This window comes from Meleagris gallopavo, chromosome 5 (assembly GCF_000146605.3).
Source record: "Meleagris gallopavo isolate NT-WF06-2002-E0010 breed Aviagen turkey brand Nicholas breeding stock chromosome 5, Turkey_5.1, whole genome shotgun sequence".
Classification (NCBI taxonomy): domain Eukaryota; kingdom Metazoa; phylum Chordata; class Aves; order Galliformes; family Phasianidae; genus Meleagris; species Meleagris gallopavo.
In genome coordinates this window covers 17,143,581-17,163,799 of record NC_015015.2, presented here as the reverse complement: position 1 = coordinate 17,163,799, position 20,219 = coordinate 17,143,581, and the positions used below count along the sequence as shown (strand labels likewise).

General features: G+C 35.1%; 1 protein-coding gene across 1 annotated transcript in view; it reads left to right on the top strand.

Moving 5' to 3' along the window:
- SHANK2 (SH3 and multiple ankyrin repeat domains 2) overlaps nucleotides 1–20,219 on the top strand; it is a 333,770-nt gene that overhangs the window by 184,973 nt on the left and 128,578 nt on the right. Inside the window, exon 16 of the mRNA XM_031553489.1 lies at nucleotides 1,773–1,848. Within this exon, the coding sequence (XP_031409349.1) occupies nucleotides 1,773–1,848 (76 nt within the window). The remainder of the gene's footprint in view (nucleotides 1–1,772; nucleotides 1,849–20,219) is intronic.

Genomic DNA, 20,219 nt, shown 5'->3' with positions numbered 1-20,219 from the left:
ATCTGCTAAATTTTCAGAATTTACATTGATAGTTAACATGGAGGAAATATTCCTCTCATGATTAAATAATATTTCTAAAATGTTTAAGTCTTTAAAGCAGATGAGGAGACTTCCTTTCTGATCAGATAAATGAGGAAGATATATATATACACACTTTTTTAATTGTAGTGGAAAAAAGAGACATCTCAGCTGTTCAATAAAATAACCGGTTATACAGGTGCAGAAGAAGCAGTGTTCAGTAAGGAAACATCCAATTTTCAATGTCATGAAAACTTGTCACGATTTCCAGGCAAATTTTGCTTTCAAGTGTTGGAACAGGCTGTGAAGGGAGATGGTGTAAGAAATAGGCAGATGTGGCAATGAGGGTCAGCGGGCATGGTGGGGATGGGTTGGTGGTTGGACTTGGTGATCTTGGGTCTTTTCCAACCTTAATGACTCTATGATTACTGTTGCAAAGGCAGAGTAAGGTTCGCAAAATTGACACTTTTGGAATGATGATCATAAAGCTTCCAAAGAATATTCTTTGCTCTCTTTTTTAAAGTTTTATTCTGTATGAATGCTGCTATTGGTAGTAAATTTGTTATGTGTTTTCCTGTCATTCTGAAGAAGAATATGACAAAAAATTACCTATGCCTGTACAATATTTTTGTCCTTTCCTGAAGGTGCAATTTATATATGCATTTTGTAATAACCTTTCAGTGTAAACCTTTTAGGTTATATTTGCAGCAAAAGCAGAATAAATCAAATACTGGAGTAGCACCTGTATCTTTGACATATGCTTAATTGGTGCTTTTCAAGATACCCAAAAATAGGAGAACATCTTTTAAGAAAGATATATGCTTCGCTCTTTTATCTGCCATTCTATGAATACTGTTCTAAACTGCACTTTTAGACCTGTACTAAACCAGTATTGATATTGACCAATCTGATTGTAGAAATACTTGTGAACATAAATTTCATGGTCATAGTAGATTGATTTAAAATTGCAGCCACAGGATATGGGAACTGTTTCAGTGGAATGTCTGGTTTTGTTCTTTGTGGGGTTTTGTTTGTTTTGTCTTGTTTTTCTTAAGAAAAGGATGGATATCATGTTTTAAATGGCTTTTCTTGATGTGTGTTGTTGTATCATATTCTTTTGATCATCCTGTTTTCAAAATATAGTTTCTTTCTATTTTTCTTAATCCTTTGTCCCACAGTTTGTTGGATTGTTTGCTTTTGCTGTGTAATACTAGTACAAGTCTTATAGCACTATTTATTTGATTGATGGAAATCAGTGTGGGCACCTACTTTTGCCCCTACCTTCTTCTCTATTTGGCTAATACAATGACTGAATATACTTTCATTTTGTATGTTGCATGTGTATATTTAAACAAAAAAAATACTCGTTTGCATATATGTTTTTTTGCTTCTTTTTAAAACCTTTCCAAACTGTATTGATTCTTTTGTTCTGTTTTGTTTTTGTTTCTTTCTTCTTTTATTTTGCTTCTTAGTCTAAGAATGCTTTTACCTCTGAGAATGGAGAAGTTCATTCAAACTTAGAAATGATATGTTACATTCTATACACAGATTTATTAACTTGGTGCATATGATATGGTAAAAGAATATCTCAACTCAAATGTCAAAATTTCTTCAAAACTCCTAGAGACCATATTAATTCATTGTAAGTTTTCTTTATTGACATATAGCAGAAAATTAACTTTGAAATTACTAATGAAAGCAATGTTTGATTAAAAAGTATAGGAGTACTATTAAATGTTCCCCTTTTTATGCAGAAACACGAACAGATAGAACAAAGAAACTGTTTAGACACTACACAGTTGGATCCTATGACAGCTTTGATGCTTCAAGGTAAGGATTTTTCTTTTCGATTGCAATCTGTTTGCAAAACCTTTCTGAGTTGCATTTGTTACTTATGATTTGGACTTTAGAGAGGAAAAGGAAAGCAGATTACAAAACCGAACTTCTAAGATATCATTCTACTTCTAGATCTTTTTAACATAACTTATTCTTTTCTTATGGGATGGGTTCACAAAAATCATGAATAATGAAGTAATAACAAATTTATGTTCACTATTATGTTTTTATGAGTAGTGAAGGAGATCAGCATTTCACAGAAGCTGTATGTTCTAGCTGTTTCCACAGTCAAAGGCCACTTAAGTTGGATATTTCACAAGATCAGGCTGTTCGCAGAATCATACTTGCTGACTAGAAAACCAAACCAAAGTTTTATGATTTATTTTTCTGAATGATATCTTAGATCCTAAGCAGAAATTAAGCTGCTGGAAATTAGAAATTTTAGAATTTAGGTAAATTGTTTCTAATTTCTGCTGAGTATTCATGATTTTAAAGCAGGTTTTTCTCCTGCATGTACATAGGATGTATAGCCATCTTCTGGTAGGTAGTTAGATATTGGTGTCTTGAGAAAATTGTGGTGGCATACTGGAATTTCTTACGCTTTTCTCCTGAACTGCCTAATTACAGCTTTTCAAGAAAGACACCTTTTTTGTAGAAGAGTTCTGAAATGTGTAAAGCAATGATGGCAGAGTTTCATGTGTCGTGTTATCTATTTCAAGAAAAAAAGAAAGTGGTAACTGCTGTTTCTATTATGTGATCTTAGTCCAAGTTCTGAGGCTTATGCATAATTTCTGTGCCAGTTAAACAATTTGGAAGAATTTGGAGGGTGAAATTCATGTCGGATGAAGTTGTTTGGATGCCCAAGGCATCCTTCCTTGTTCCTGCTGGTCAGTGCACAAAGCTCTGAAAGGCAGAGAGCCCGCTGCTTGTCTGCTGCTTTCAGCCCGTAAATATTTGGAAAATACTAATGCTTTAGTCCCATTGAGTTGTAATTTGAAGGACTATTGCAATGCTGGATGAAGAGGGAAGGTTTGGTGGCACAGTGGGAGAACGCACAGACTTGTGGGTGAGATATGATTATCCCATCTTAGAGTATCTGATGTTCCTGTTACAGAACACAATGTGCTGTAGGGCATCAGCTCTGGCTACTGTGGAGCAGAGAAATCCCATTTCCACATCTTGCATATTGCCCTGCTGTGATCAGCCAAGTTAACAGAGCTTTGCACAGTGGGACAATGATGTGATTGACTACATAGTCTAATAATGATAAAGTTGTCAAGAAAAGCTATTATGCTGTGCTATGAAACACGTAGATGTTCTGCAGAGCAAGAGAACTGGTTAAAAGTTTCATTTTCGGAGAGCCATGATGGCTTTTTGCAGGACTGTCTCATCATTCTATAACCATAGCCTTGTCTCTGTATTTCAGTGTTAACAGTGTTGTTTCAGTAAAGCAAAAAGCGATGGCTATATCACATTGCCTCACATATACCAAATAGTTCCATTTGGAAACCTAGCCTTACCTTCTAACAAAAATGTTTTCATTTGAAAATGACAATTTTTTAATTTATTTATTTTTCCTTACTCTTAAAGTATTGGGTTTGTGTAATGCAACAAAGCTCTAACACATTTACATTGCCTAATTCAGACTACAGCCAGGCAGGAAGGTTGATCAGATAAAATGAAAAGTTTTCATACACACCCTAGTCACTGAGTAATCAGATTTGAAGTATATTTAAAATTGTTCTGAATTTGTCATCAGTATTTTGTAATTGTCTAAGTACAAGAAAAAGCACCAGAGTTCTCTTGGCAGCTTCTGAATAAAGCAAAGTTTTGGAGAAAATTCATTTCCAGTGAGAATCTGAATCCCAGGGGTCCCATTTTGAAGGATCATAATGATAGCCCAGCAGTACAAGCTGAAATTAAAATGGAAAGGTAGGAGAAAGTAGTATTAATGGAAAAATTCAGGAAATAGAGCTGAAAGGTAGACCTGTCCAACACTTTTTTTTTTTAGAGAAGAATGTTAATTTTAGATTTTTTAATAATAATACAAGAAAATTTAAAAATTTAAAAATTGGTGACTGAGTTTCCAAAAAAGAAAATAAATACATTTTCCCTGAGACACATATAATAACTTGCTGTAATGAGGTGTTTACTGAGAACATATGCTACATTGCAAGGTAACCTTCCTTCTTTATGCTTTTCAAACATGCTACATAGAAGAGAAACACAATTCTGATACTTGCTTTATTAAAACTGCAGTAGCAAACATGCAATAGCATGAAATTGAGATTCAAATACTGGACTGAGACTGTAAATCAGCTTTTTGTACATCTAAATGGTAATTTTACTGTTGCTTAACTATTGTGGCAAAGAAAAAGAACTTGTATTTAAGAATGACAGGAGATCGGTGTCTCTTTTTAGCACGTTGAGTACATTTAACTCCTAGCATGGGCTTCTTCAGAGAGTGATTGTTAAAAGTGGCAAACATGATGTCAAACTAACAACAGCTTGTGATATTTCCAAGTTAGTACACTGCTTTGATTACTTTCTATGTTATGGTTTCCTATCAAAGTAAAGGAAGAATACAGGAAAAAAAGTGATATAACTGCTCACAGATAAGCTTTAATAAACATTTGTTAGAAGGCGATTGTGTTTATGTGCTATGAAGAGCTTTGAAACCAAAGTATTAGCAAATCTGACTCAATTCCTTTCCAGAGATGTGGGGGAGTGAGGGGAAGTCTCTGCTCCGCTCATTTTCTCCTTCCTGCTCCCAGAAAGACAAAAACTGCTGAGTAGAAATATTCTGTTCAGAAATCTATATTAATAGGCTTATTCACATGCAGGAAAATATATTGTACGTGGCATTTTTCATCTTTAGGAAAATGTGCGACTTGAGTAATGAAAGTTCATTAAATCCTATTTCAGCTTTGCATAAGAAATGAATATTCCATAAATTAATATTCCATGAAAATGGATAGTATGCTTACTAACGTGCAGAAAGGCAGTGAGGATTCCTTGCCTGTACAAATAATCATTAAATATCATACAAATATAATGTTTGGAACTACTGAGAAAATGTATCAACTGACTTAAATGTTGATGGGATGTATTAATTCTGTTATGCAAAAATGATGTTGTCTCTTGAACCTGTCATGTGCTGCCACTGCTGCCATTCCTTTACAGTGATTTCTCTACTATTTTATTAAAAACTTTTAATAACTAATTTCTTTCAGTTTCCTTTAATTCTATGCAGATGAACACTGAAGGGAAGGATAGGCTTTGTTGCAATTGCAGATGTTTGAGAGAGGACAAAGCCTCTTATGCTAGGAGGATAAACGGGAATATATACATGTCTCTGGACATTCGTCTCAGGCTTCAGCTGTGGAGGCTGAGCTGAAAAATGGGATTGCCGGTTTCCTTCTGCATCCCAGATGGAAAACAGAGAGCCCCATGCCCACAGTGGCTGGAGTGTGGCATCAAACCCAAGGAAATAGAGAAGACCCTGTATGGCATCAAACCCCAGGCTAAAGTCTCCACTTGATGGCATGCCGTGCAGCCTCAGATAGGAGCAGGAAGTAGGCACAGACAAAAAGCAGATACACCAACGCAATTGCAGGGAGATATATAAGACAGCTTTGACACATCCCTAGAGCTCTCTGGCTTTCCCTTCTTTTGTGTTCAGCAGTAGTTCCAACAACCATGAGATGCTGCTTCTGAAGTTGGAGGTAAGGGGCAATCTACCGAGTCTTGCTGGAAAAATATTTGTGTCTGTCTTGACCAGACTAAGTGGGCAATATTGTACAAAGAAGAAGCTTCCAGAAAACAATTTGTATGCCTTAAACCAGTTATTTCATGAAGTCTTGTTGAATTTCAATTTAATAAGAGAAATTAATATTAAGGCATAGAATGGATGTTGAATGTTTTTTTTTTTAATTTGAATTAAAATCACTACAGATCTTTACAAATTATAATTTTTAATCTGCTTTTTAACATGCAGTGAGGGAATTGATTCCATCAAGATAGGTTAGGGAGTTACTCACTCAGGAAAATCAGAGGGAAGACAAAATTAAATCAGTTAAAATGTGTAAGATTAATTATTTGTGCACTTTCACATGTAAAATATTAGCTACCTTTTGAAGGATGTGACTGTTGATAAAGTAACTTAGTTTTACTACTCTATAAATATAAATAATGTGAGAAATTTCAGTAGTATGTAAGGATTGCAAACATGGTTTGGTGGAAGCACACGATCCAGTTGCCCTCATGGATTTGGGAACTTTATGACACACATATGGAAACTTGTACTACTGCATTAATTGCATCATCTGCCTGCTACCTTCAGCAGTATAGTGAAATAGCAAAAGTCAATAGGATAATGGAATTGCCAGCTTCTATGCAATTACAAAGTATATGATATAAATATAAGGTTTAATGTCCCTTCCATTACTTCCCCTTTCTTCACAGTCCAATTGATTTTCACATCTTTTTTTTTCCTAACCACTTTAACTGGTACTAATCACTGACAGAAGTTTTCTTGGTGTCTTTTCATGACCTGCTTTTACTACAGCATTATTAAGAAGCACATGTGAAAGGACGTAATAAATTTTTTCAAAGGCTGATTGCCACTGAGTTATTGATGGAACTGAATTTATTTGCCTTCTGATGGTAGTTCTATTTTTTTGGATGAAGAAAAAGAGGAAAATTTGACTGTGTAGTCATACACAATGATATGTGTAAGAAAGCTTAATTAAAAATTTAATTCATTAACCCTAATGGCCCTGCCTGGACTCCAGTGGCAACATCCACATCTCATGAGCGTAGAAGCTGATGGAAGCAACTCCTTAAAAACCAACTGATGTACAAACACATTAAAAAAACAAAAAACAAAAAACAAAAAACAAAAAAACAGAGATCCTTCTCAGCTTTATATCTCATTAATTCTCTATTGATGTTGACATGTTGGGTAGAGTTGTATAAGCTTTAACAGACAGCTCAGAGAGCCTCCCTAGTGCAGATGAAGCTGTCTGCCCCAGGAACTTGTAGTGCTTTTTATATTTTTATTTTATAACCTGTAGAGTATACTTGTTGAATACCTCAGTCCTAGTCCCAAAGTTGTGCTGTGATTGAAGCTGCCTTAAAACTGGTAGCATCAGATGTGATACACAAGAATTACACTATATTTTTTTGTTTTAGTGAAAACTTTTGATTTGATGCAGGAATACTTTGATCTGATTGGATATTTGGCTTCCTGTGGAAATTCTCTTATTGTCCTATTCCTGGAAAATACAAATATTCATGAATTGATAGATAAATATACTCTTAAAATGAATGGAATTTTTTTGGAAAAACTCTGTTCCTTGCAAATCCTGAGATCCTAAGCACCAGGCAGGAAAAAAAACTGAGCTTTTCCTGGTTGTGGATCAGCAGTGGTATCATTCCTGTGTTGCAGTGAATTGAGCATATGTACTTGCTGAGGGCTGCTTACTTGTGTGCAGCTATCACCAGCAATCTGTTAAGTCTGACAAAGGGTTCTTCATGAAAGTTGAAGAGCTGTGTAAGATCTGTTGTTGTTTTTTACATTGTTTGCCACGTTGCTTCTCCCTAGACCTGGAGAGTACGAGGGGAACATTGGTAGTGGAGAGGTATTCTTATCAAGAGAGGGTTCTGCATTGATATAACTGGCTGCTTCTGATCTTCTGTTGGATGGCACCAGTTCTGCTGTACTAATATTTTCTGTGAGATTTATACTGTTCAGTTCATCTCTTTCAGGAGCTGGAGTAAGGATATGAAAATGAACACTTGTTGCTCTTAAAAACAAATTATTTTCTTTTACTTTATTCTTGGATTGATACACTGACAATAAGTTGAAAGGAATTTTACAGTATTATTATGCAGTATATGTGTATTTATTGCAGAAATAGATTTTGAACAATATTCTTGTTTTTCTCTGATGGAAAGAAACAAATACTATAATATTTTTATTTAAAACAATATATAGCTCAATCTTTCTCAGTGGGATGGTAGCAAAACTATCTGAAAATGCTCATACTTGTAGTGTATATTCACATGACGTAGTGGATGTGTTTACATTTGAATGCATGTTAAGATTTTAATGACATAAGATCTCTGCACATGTGATACTCTTGGTTATTCCAGACAGGGAGAACAAGAAGCACTGACCAAATTATGGAAACTGAAGTGTGAAAACTTTTTTTTTTCTTGTGTGTATTGTTACTTTATTTCTAAAGATACTTGAGTAGCTGGTGTGATGCCTGTTCTGAATGAATATATACTTGCTTTGAGTATAATGGTTTGATAGTGCTGAACTGCTCCATTGATGTGTGAGGTAGAAAAAGGCAGCTCATTTTTAATGCTTTATGCTTCATCAATGTGAAGAATATAATTTAATACAGTTAGGGAAAGTAAGTATACGTTTAAGCAATAATTAAGGCATCATAGTTTTTTTGTGGCATAGGAGGAGATATAAGACGTGAAGTCTTTCATTTACTATTATTTAACTTCTAATGAAAATGATCTCACTTTCTAATAAACAACTTTGCCTTCACTGCTACTGTATGCTGCTGTGACCGAGCTTTTTATGTTGGTGACTACAGATAATATTTAAAGTAATTGCTAAAATTAGTGGGAAAAAAGGGTGTGTCTGTGTGTATGTGTCTGAACTGTAATATCGCTTTATTCAAATCTGCGCTATAATTGCATAAAAATGCATGTTAAGATCTACTGCAGTTACATTTAGGTACAGTATTCCACAGTGAGTGGTGAGAATTTCCATAAAGTGGTAAGCCCATTTTTAAGTTCTTTGCTACCTTAATAGTAAAGTTTGTTTAAAGCATTTTAGTAAAATCCTGCTTTCAACAACCGATGACTTGTGACAGTGACTTAAATTTGTAAGACATCTTCTAGGCTAGATGGGCTAAATTTTTAGAGGTAAAGCAAGGAAAGACCAACAGTTCCCAAGAAGGAAGGTAAGAAAAATACATAGCTCTTCCCAATTTTAAAATTAAAAGTGTGTAACCATAGGTACTGATCTTGTTTGTCAATGCCGTGATTTGGTAATGGGCCATTTCTGTCACTCCTCTGGCCAGCTGTCGGAGAGCAGGAGGGAATTTAATCAGACATTCTGAATGTGGGGAGGAATAAAGCTTGCTAAAGTAGAACAGAGAGAAATAATATATATGTGTGTGTGTGTGTATATATATATATATGTATACAGGAAAAGGAGTGAAAATGACAGAAGGTGAGGACATAAGAAAAGACTGTGAGGATGTGATACCAGGTTAGTTAGAAGCAGGAGATAATTACATGCTAGGATAGAGCAGAAGAAAATAGGAGATTTAATGTTTGTTTTTCTGGGAAAAGGAGAACAATTAATTTTCTAAGAAATACTGTTTTACGTTCTTGAGTCCCAGTCTCCACTGTGATGACTTAGCTTCCTCTGTGTGACCTTTAAGTCCCCGCTCCACTACACCTTTGGCCACCTTTCTCTCACCTAGTCACTAGATGAACAAAAGGTAACATATGGTGCCTTCAATTGTAAGTGATGCATTTTTAAGTTTTGGCAGTCCAAAAGAACAAATAACTGTGATCTTTCCTTCACAGAGAGCAATAATTTAAATAACTTTTTCCTTCCTCCAGATAGAACTTAACAAATATTTGTTGTATTTACAGAATTTGATCTACAAGGCAAATTTTAAGGGTGGCTGGCAGACGTCTTTTTTCCTGTTAAAAAAGAAATTATCAAACTAGAAAGAGGTCACTGTAAAGCTCTCTCATCACACAAAACAGTAAGGGTGATGAGAGAAGGATGTTTTGTTCTGTTCTAGGACAAAACTGAGGTTCTGGAGTTGCATTTGTTTGGAGGTTTTGCTTCTGTCCAATTTATACAGATAGACTTGCTAGAGAGCAATAGCTGGTGTCAGGGTATATACACCTGAACACGATTCCCATGTATAGTAGATTGCTTTGACTTAAACCTGAGCTTTGTATTGCTGATGATTGCCAAGAACCTGACAAATAGAGCAATTATTTATCCAAGTCTTTTGAAACTTACTCTTTCATTGCCAAGAGGCGGATTAGCTTAGTCCTCAATAGCTGTAGCATGCAAGTGGGTATATCAGATGTGGATGACTGGCAGATCTACCAGCTGAATAGCTGCTGATCTTGCTAGGGGCGCCTGTGCACTCTGGCATAACATTTCATCTTTCATCTTCTCTGGAGAAAGAATCTTTAGCCGAAAGTAAAGCCTTTGTTAAAATATATTGAAAAAGATTATTTTTAAGAGAGAAGCATTTCACTAAAACTGGTTTTGTGAAAAAACTCCCAACAGAATATTAATGAAAATTCAGAAAGTTCACTGTTGAAAACTAGGGCCTAAGTGGAGTAGTTTGTGCTATGCTCTAAACCAGCAGTTCCAAAGATAGCAGCACGGTCAGATGCAGTTGCAGCTGTAACAGAGGTGGTTTTTATCTGTACTGTGAACACTTCAAATTTAATAAATTTTGAAATACACTTAAAATTAAACTCAGTGCAACTTTAATTAGTCACCCAATTTAGTTGAAATGCTAAACCAAAATTCCTACTGTCTCCAGTTCTTATAGTATAAAAATTGTTCACTGCCAGAAAGTAAGCTGTAATACAGCCAGCAAGCAAGAAAAGGGGGCAGTATGGAGAGATTCCAATTCAACATTATCTTAATTAAGAAAAGTAATTGCTGGTTTAAATAAAGGAGAGTTCTTTCTCTTCATCAGCTGGTATATGCATGATTTTTCACTATTGCTACCAAAGCTGTGAACTAAACTGGCCATTCTTTGACAAAATTTCTGAAAACTATGATACTGTTAGACAGGAACACTGCTAAGATGAACATTTCTCAAGCTTTCTTGTGGATAAGTAAACAGTTCAGAGTAGGCTTAATATAACTGAGGGCTTTAGTGTAATTAGAGATGAAGCGAGGTGGGAACGTATTTCAGAAAAAAGGTAAGGATGCTGCCTCCTTTTTAACGTTAATGAGGTTGTAAAATAATATGGTAATTAGCCAGGGTTTTTAAATGGATTTGTGCAAATTAAACACTGACACCTTCCCTTCCCTTCCTTATAGAAAAAGCCTAGAACATATAACTTTCTTATTCTTTGCTGTCTTAAGACTTTTGAGAAGGAAAAAAGTTGGAAAGTGCTTTTGGGAAAAGTGTTACTCAAAGCCTTTGATAATACTTTCTGTGTTTTGAGACAGAACTTGAAACTTACTTGTAACTTATGCCTCATACTCAAGTGTCATAAAATATAACAGGAATTTTAACACTGATAATTAAAGCTAAAACTAAACATGAAGTAGTATTTTATGTGAAATACTCATGTCTGTAAAATTGAAAGGAACTGTCAAGTCACTCAGATTTTTTGTGGCTAGAGCTGCAGTCAGTTTCCAGGAAATGCAGGTCAGTGGGAGTATAACTCCTAGAGAGTAGGGCATGACGGAAACCCTAAGGGATCCTTTAAAACTAATTTGAAATTTAAAACTGAAGTCAGGAATGTTGACAGAAGTGTATTCTAGAAACATTAATCATGAGATCCCAAGGAAGGCTGATATAACCCCTTGTATTACCATGAAATGTGCCAAAACATGATCACAGTATTGCGCAAGAAGAAGGTACATTTGTTTCAGGCAGTTTATAAGGAGTAAGTAGTCCAGCTTGGTTGGAGTATTGTGGGGAAGCACCACGTGTGCTTGTCCTGCTCTTGCACCCTTCTCTGGTTTGGCCCTTTCAAAGAAGTAGAGTGTTGGATCTAAGCCAGCGTGGCTGTACATGTGTCATGTTATATCATACATACAATATAACACATTTGCTAAAAATGGGAGGAAATTCCTGTTTGATGCATGCCAACTCTGAGATAGAGACTGATTATCAGGCTTTATGAACTAGTTGAAATGCTTCATCAGCTGGAGAAGTTCATTATTGTTATATATAGTTATGTTTTTCTACATTCACACCATTATCTTAAATCTGAATAAATCTGGATTGACCTTTTCTACCTTTTTTTTCACTTGACCTATTTGCTAACCTTGGAGTTATTTTTCCTTGTTACTGTGGTTGTCTGCAAGAATACTGACTGCCTTTAGCAAAAGCATTTGAAAAATTATTGTTTGAAAATAAAAGCTATGGAGAGAGGTAGCATGGTTACTAACAGTGAAAATTACTCATTTTGTGTGAATGCTTTATTAAGATTCTTAGAGAGAAAATTCTTCTTTCTGTGTGCTTTGGTGGGAATAAATAGAAGAGGCTAGAACTGCTACTGATTTGGGTGGACAAACACAATCCTAACAAGCATAAGTATTCTAGTTACTTGCACATATTTGTTCAGTCTGTTTATTTGTTCAAGGCTCATAGTATGAGCAATGAATATTAATATTTTCATGCTGCAGGCATAGATTGCTCACAGGCTTGATAATTACAACTGAAAATTGCCATTAAGTATCAGGTATAAGTGGAGTGTGCTGCAACCCAAAAGACTAATGTGATTGATGGAGCAGCTGTATGAAGGGTAGGATTCTGCATTATAAAACCTTCATGTTGTGTACTAGAATTACACCTACATAAATGTTTCATGTTTAGTTTTCATTTTGTCATGTGTTGTTATTATTATTCTTTTAAATACAAATGATGTTAATTAAAATAAGGGAATAAAGCTTTTCTTTTTTTTGAATTTCATTATGCCATCCTCCTCCTCCAGCATGCTGTTTTCTCCCTACCAATACAAATGCAAGAGAATAGTAACATTTCTTTTAAAAATGATAATAATAATAATAATAAGGAAAAGCCTGTATACGTGCATTATGCTGTATTCAAGTGTAGGATTGTGCCCTTATGATTTGGGTTTTTTTCCTTCTTACCCTATTCTGAGATTTCTGTATAAAATAAAATCAGATTTTACTGGATGATTTATATTTCCAGGAAGTTGGTTTCGACTTCCTTTTTTTTTTCCATGTCAGTATGTTAATTTAATGGTTATGTCCCAGCAACTGAAGGTATAAATAGGGAACTCGGGTACTACTTCAGATTGTCTAATCTCTCATACACCCCGAAGAATATAATGTTATAATATCAAGTTGAATTAAAACTAACTATAAGAATGTGGACTGAGACAAAGATATATAGAAAGTCTCTCTTTGCTTCTACATTGAGAAAAAATACATAATTTCTCTGTGTCATGAAATTTGATGGTTTTGGTTTTTTTAAACCTGTATTTCTTTATTATGTCTTCCTCTACAAACTCATGGAGGTATATAGCATTGCTGTTCTTTTTAAAATAAATTGCTTCTTGTCCCTTATAGTTGTGGTTAATCTTTTGGGCAACTCTGTCAATCATAGGGCTGGAAAAAACAGCACAATCTTTCCAACTTTCTAAGGCATATCAAATCACTTCGTAACTGATTTTTTAAAATTTAATTTTTTTTTGGTAACTTAGAGAAGCACTGTTCATTTTTTACACAGGTTGTCAAGTATTCAAAATCCAGAAAAGACAACTTGATTACTTGTTCAAAAGTGTGAAACATCTTTATAAGTCGAGGAAGTTATATGTGCTGTCAGGTTTTACTATCATCTATAATAATGTCATTATGCAACGGAGATCCATGAAATATAGGAATTAGGAAGTGCCTATACATCTCTTCTGACATGTTACAGTTTAGCATTAATCAAAAGATGAATGTAAATGGATAATATGTAACACTGCATTTTGCATGATCAAATAGGCTTTTACTGAACTCTGTAGAAACAGCACTGATGCATGAGGTGAAACACAAATAAATGGATACAAAGATATGAGATATGAAAGACAAATACAGGCAATGGAGGTATGTAGTGTATCACCGAAGCATCTTCTTTTTCTTTCCCATTCCTCTTCTGGGCCTGAGGATAACAAACTCAAGAAGATATGGGTATACTGAGTTAGACATTCAAACATGGAAGAAAGCTGGAATTCATATATAGTGTTGAATATATTATTCTATTATCTTCACAAATTCTCTTTCCAGATGTTCAGATTTAAAGTAAAATCTTATTTTTCTCTTTGAATTCTACAGGATTGTATGCAGACCTGGTTTTATAATTGTTTTTTTGTGAAATAACAAAATGACTTAGAGCTCCTGTCACTGTGAATGCCTGATGAATTAATTATTATTCTCCAGTATATATATTTTGAATGCATTAAACAGCATTTTGAGGACTTTATTGGCTTTTTTTGGATGGACAAATGTACATCAAAACATATGACAACACAAATTATGTTTTATCCATAAATGTTGTACTGGTGTGATAACTTTGCATCATGATAATGAGAATATTGTTTTGGGAAACAGTTGAACAGTCTAGGTCCACTTTAGGTATAGTAGCTCAATGGAAAAATAAAGTAGGTCTGTGCCCTGATACCCTATGTAAAGAAATGTCTGTGAGTTCCCACAAATGGTGGGTTTTGGGAACAAGGAGAAAGAAGGGGAAAGTCAAAGACAACAAAGAACGGGAGAAATCTTTTTACTTAGCTACTCTATTGTTGGAATCTCATGACCTCAAATATTGAGAAGCAGAAAGGGTGACCCTGCTTTCAGCTCTTCTATGTCATACTATTCAATTCTTCTCCTTTATGTTTTAGTTATTATACCACCATCAGTAGTCCTTGGATTTCCACCTTCATTTACCTTATAAGAAATTGATCGACTTAAAGTTTAAAATTTACAGTATTCTGATATTTCTGTTTTAATGACAGGTTGAGAATTCCTTGAATATAAGACTGTTGAGGTAGTTACCAACTACCTGTTTGAAAATATTTTCTTACAGCTCTTCTCCCAACTACATTTTGCTATAAACTTCCAGATAAGCAAATGTTCTGTATTATAAGGAAAATCATTTAGACTTTTCTTATATGATCATAATGATATTAGCAGAATTGATCAGTTATACAAGGCAGGACAAAATATAAAGTATTTTTGCTGAATATCTACTATATGAGTAAATTGTATTTTAAAAAAAAGAAGTTTTGTTAGAAGATGGAAATAAGGAAAACAAAGTTTAGAAAGCAGATGCATATTCTGCAAAGCAATAAAACTGTTTTTTCACTTAAGTAGACAGAAATTATTTGTTATTTAAAATTCCATTGTGAGAAACCAAGAAAAGATTCTATCAAAGATAATGGCAGTAGATTGTGAATTCTTCTGTAGCATAATAACCTGCTATTGTTCAAAGCTGTATCTTATCAAATAAGAAAAATAACAAATTGTATTGCAATGCAGCAAAAGATGTCATCACATAAGGGAATCTCTGCATGTGATGGCAGGGTATTCAGAAAAAAACAGTTTTCTATGAGTTTGAATATGTGGTTGACTACATCGTGCTGTTTCTGTTTGGGTTGTAGGTGGGTGAGGTGGGGAGGGACCATCCATGTATTTTCCTATCTGCACTGCAAAAAACGTGCTTTTTGTTGTAGCTAGTACCTCTTGAACAAGTAATTCCTGTTCTGTGTGTTACATGAGCTGTGGAAGCTTTTCTGCAAGACCATCAGCTGGATGATCGATGTTTGAGAATAATGAGCAATCAGATACAGAGTCTTCATTAATCTTGAATGCCTTAATTACTAGGGTTAGGCAATTTTCCCAAAATTGTTACAGTGGATGACTATAAATAGTAAGGTTGACCCTTTCTAGCAATAACAGGAAAAGTTTTTCCACTGGAAGTTTCTTACATCTTTCAATAAGATTTGCTATTCACATTATTTAAATTTCACATGGTATTGAGACTGGTAACTTCTGCCCAAAAACAGGTATTCAGAAAAGAAATTCTTTATGTGCTTTTAAAAGGGAATGACCATCAAAACAGAAGAGTTCCTCTTGAATAGATTTCCAGAATACCGCTCTGAGTCTGAACCTACCTACCATACATTGTCTTATCTGGAAAGAAATTAGTGCAATTGCTTTGAGGCATTGTATGTAGATTTATGGAATGGTTTAGATATTTTTAATTGCATCTAGCAAAGTTTAAAAGAGGCTTTGACTTTTGAAGGTGGAGAGGGCCCTGTTGTTTGATTCTTCTAACCTGCAGATATCTCTGTATTCAGTAGCTCTTTTAAAAAAAATAAATTGAAATTTCAAGAGTACTGAGGAGAGGACATGAAAAAAGATTTGAAGAAAAGATTATTTCATTGGCCTACTGAAGGAAGTTGACTTGGTGAGGATAACTTCTCACTAATAGTTAGAGCAAGCCTTGAACGGAAGTTTGTAGGCTGAGAAGGCTACTCATTTGATTGCAGCTGTGGTTGTCAGAATCTCAGATGTGATCTGTAAGATAACTTTTCTACTTTGGAAAGCTTATTCCATTTTGTTAAAGCTAAATTATGTCTATATGGGCTGCATAACTGGAGAGAATGAGGAAAATATTTCCCTTTTACATTCTTTTTCTCTACCTTAGGAAAAGATTGACAATATACCAAATATAACTATTTCTGTTTGCAAGTAATGATGATCATTTCCACTAGAGTATACACTATGTGCTTTTTTTTCAGATGGAAATCTGCAATGATACATGCAATACAAACTTGCCTAAATGCATTCTATAGTTCTGATGGTTTCAATCTCTGTATTTGAGTGTTCTGACTTTTGTTTTTGGAGTAAATTTGTGCTTTAAGATAGGGTGCAAATATTCTAGTTGTGAAACGCAAGCTAGGTTTCATGGGTTTTGCTAGGAACTAGGGCTTCAACCCTCATTTTCTTCATAAAGGTCTTTATGAAGTATTTAACACTTCTACCTCAAGCACCATCTGATTGGGCTGTTAGCAATGCAGAACTTCTTGCCGTCTTAAAAAGTCTACATGTATGATGGCTTTTATGTTGAATGAGTGCTGAATTCAAATCACAGGTGTCTGTCTGACCAGTCTTTATATTTCCCTTTCTCTATTGGTAAGGCTATAAAATTATGGAAACTCTGACAGCTGTGCACAGTTCTTCAGCCTCAAAATGTTAAGCTACACGAATGGATGAAAACGCATATTTTCCATTATTTAGTTTTTGCTTAGAACCTTAAGTTTAAGTTTTGTCACAGTACCCCATGAAGAAATATTCTGCATTTTTTAGGATATATTTTGCATTTAACTTTATATACACTGAATCTTGGACTTACACAGCTCAAAGTTAATGTAACGTGTCTTCTTTGTAAATAATGAGCTATTGGTTTTAAAATTACTTGTTTTGTTACCGAAATATAAAATCAGTATTATTCTGAATGCTTTATTATGGAATAGGAACTGTTTTGTTTCAATTTGAGATAGGATATAAATTGATCTTAAGGATTTTACGTACTGAAATTTAGCATAGGGTGATATCAATGTGTTTAAAGCATCTGTGAAGAAACGTTTTTCTGCTTAAGATCAGACCTCTGAACAGACTTGGAACACAATGTCTCCTTTGTTTGTCACTGATAGCTAAACCCTATATGCATTCTGTTGCTGAATATTTGCAACACCTTCAAGATCAAAGAAATGCTGCCAACAAGACTAGTTGAGAGAAAATTTGACCTACTTTTATATTTGGCTTCCTTTGCCTGCCAGAACCAGGTAGATCTGTTCCACAGGTCTTCTTCAGTGCAGATGTCCATTCTGACATTGAGATATGGGAGCACTGTCATTGCAAAGCAAACAAAAATCAGTATTGCAAGTAGTCAGAGGTTAAACACTTTTCTGGTCTCCTCCTTTCTCAGAGGTGCAAGGGAGCTTGCTGGCAGAAGGATTGTGGAGGTTGCAAATTTGGTTTGTGTGTATATGTTTGTTTTCCATCTTTTTTCTTCTGCTAGTTCTTTGCTCTGCAACACCAGAATAAGGGATAAGTTTGCTTTCTGTGCTTGGTTTAAATGACTTTTAAATTGTGCTTGGTTTAAATATACTTGTATATTGTATATTTAAGTATATTTAAGGATATTGCAGATTTCATTCTTCCACATAAATGAGAAGTAATTGGCTAAAAATTTGATTTTTTCAAACCTACGTTTTTACTTCACAGGCTGCGATAAAGTTTTCCTTATGTAGTACATCACTGAAACAGTGTATTAGTAAACTATGTGTCAAATAGTAGAGATCAGTTTGTACCTTATGTTACCAAAAATTCTTGCTGTGCTTCTACTTTTCCCTTTGCCCTCTGCCTTACACTACAAAGCTTTGTAACAGTTTAGTATTTCCACTTGCAGTGTGTAAACTGAGATATAAAACTGGCTAGTTGTAAAAATAAGTGTGCTGTAGAGGAAGAGAAAATCATAGGTGCTTTTCATACTTTTCATATGAACAGTCCTGCATATTATGATTAAGTGAGCATACCTTAAAAATGTCAGTGAAGGTTGATTGTGAAGAGAGCTTAGATTTTTCTTGGTAGTGTTTTTTTGTTTGTTTGTTTGTTTGTTTGTTTTTGTAAGTTTGCTTGTTTTGTATAGGTGTGTAACACTGATCAGGTGAACCACACCAAGAAGTTTTCGAAGCACTGCCTGTGTAAGTTTCTGTAGCATGAGGACATTGTTGGAAGGCTTCAAAAATATAGTATAGACTCTTAGGGTTGCAGATTCCATCTCACCCTGATAACCCTGAGCTGGAGTGTTTTCATCTTTCTTGAGAATACACATTTCTTACTACATCATTATCACAGAAAGAGATACATTCATTGTAAGAAGAGGTAACATCCACATTACAAGAGCTGCTCTGAAAGTAATGCCTTCTATATTATTATGTTGGCTCACTATGTTGAAGATTCATGTTGGTGATATGCCAGTAACAGTTGAACCTTTCCATTAATATTCTGTTACATTTTGTTGCCGTGTGACAGATGGCAGCAGAAGGGCAGTTTGGTAAATTGGCGTCTGGCATGGAGGTGCAGATGAAGCAAAGATATGTCTTTGAATTCCTCCTTGCAGAAAAACAGCACCCATGGACACTCATCAATGCTTGATGAACATTTATAGAGATCAAACAGTGGATGTGAGTGCAGTGAGGCAGTGGATGGTACATTTCATCAGTGGTGACAGTGACGTGAAAGACCAGCCACATTCTGGATGGCCATGCACAGCTGTCACACCATGAAATGAAGAATGTCTTGATCAGCTCATCCATGTGAATCCATGGGTTACAACAAGGAAACTCTTTATAGTGATGTGCACTGTCTTTTGGGATAGGAAAGGAGTGTTCTTTTTGGATTTCCCAGTACCTGGACAAAGCATCAACTCTGACCACTACATCATGATGCTGATTAAAGCTGAAGGCTCAAACTTTCAGAATCAAGCCAGAGAAAAAGACAACCTTGCTTTTACAACACAATAGCACCAGGCCCCATACCAGTTTAAAGACCATAGGGCACATTTCCATTCTTGTCTGGACTGTCCTACAACATCCACAATATAGTCCAGATTTGGTAGCGTGACTTCCATCTGTTCAGGCCAATGAAATGTGGACTATGTGAGCAACATTTTCCTAGCAACAGTGCTGTCGTAGCAGCTGTGAAACAGTGAGTCCCTTCTGCTGATGCACGTTTTTAAAAGTGCAGTATGCAGACTCTTGATCATCATTGGTGAAAATGCATAGTTAATGATGGTGACTGTGTTGAAAAATAGTGTTTTGTAGCTCAGAATTTGCTATGTATTTGCTGGAAATAAATAGGAGGCAGTACTTTCAGAGTTACATGTATGCAGAAAGGTGAGAGACAATATTCAAAAGCAGTTGGTATTTATGGAAGTCATCTGTTGCTCAGAAAGCTGAAGTCTCCATTGTGGAAGCTTTAACTCACATGTTCAATATTCAATATTCAATAACATTTAAATACTGACTAGTTTGGAAGCCATAATTACATCACCACTTTAGCAATAACATGAAGTTGTATCACTCAGTTGGATTTGGAAAGTCACCAAAAGAGTGGTCTATGATGCGTGAGAGATTTGGAGTTTGGAGGCTGGCCACTGGTGTCCTGATCTCATCATTCTTGCCTTTGTTCAGAGCTTTAAATAAAAAGGTCACACCATTTTTTCTTTCATTAGTTTCCTCCTCCCCTTCTGAATTATTAATGGCACTGAAGGAGCCTCTGTCTCTTATTGTGCACTGGATACTTCAGTGACTAAACTCTGCACAAGACCAGTGGAAACTTTAGTTGGTTAGTACAAATCAAGGAAAAGAAAACAAAACTTGCTTACTGCTTCTTCCTGTATTAAATACTTATATAAGTGTTTTAAAGCCAGTTTAGTTTACCAGTCTTTTGCAGTGCTTACAATTCATTACGATTCATGAACATTTAACCCCTGGCACTGTGCTGCCTAATGGCTTTATACAAAAAAAAAAAA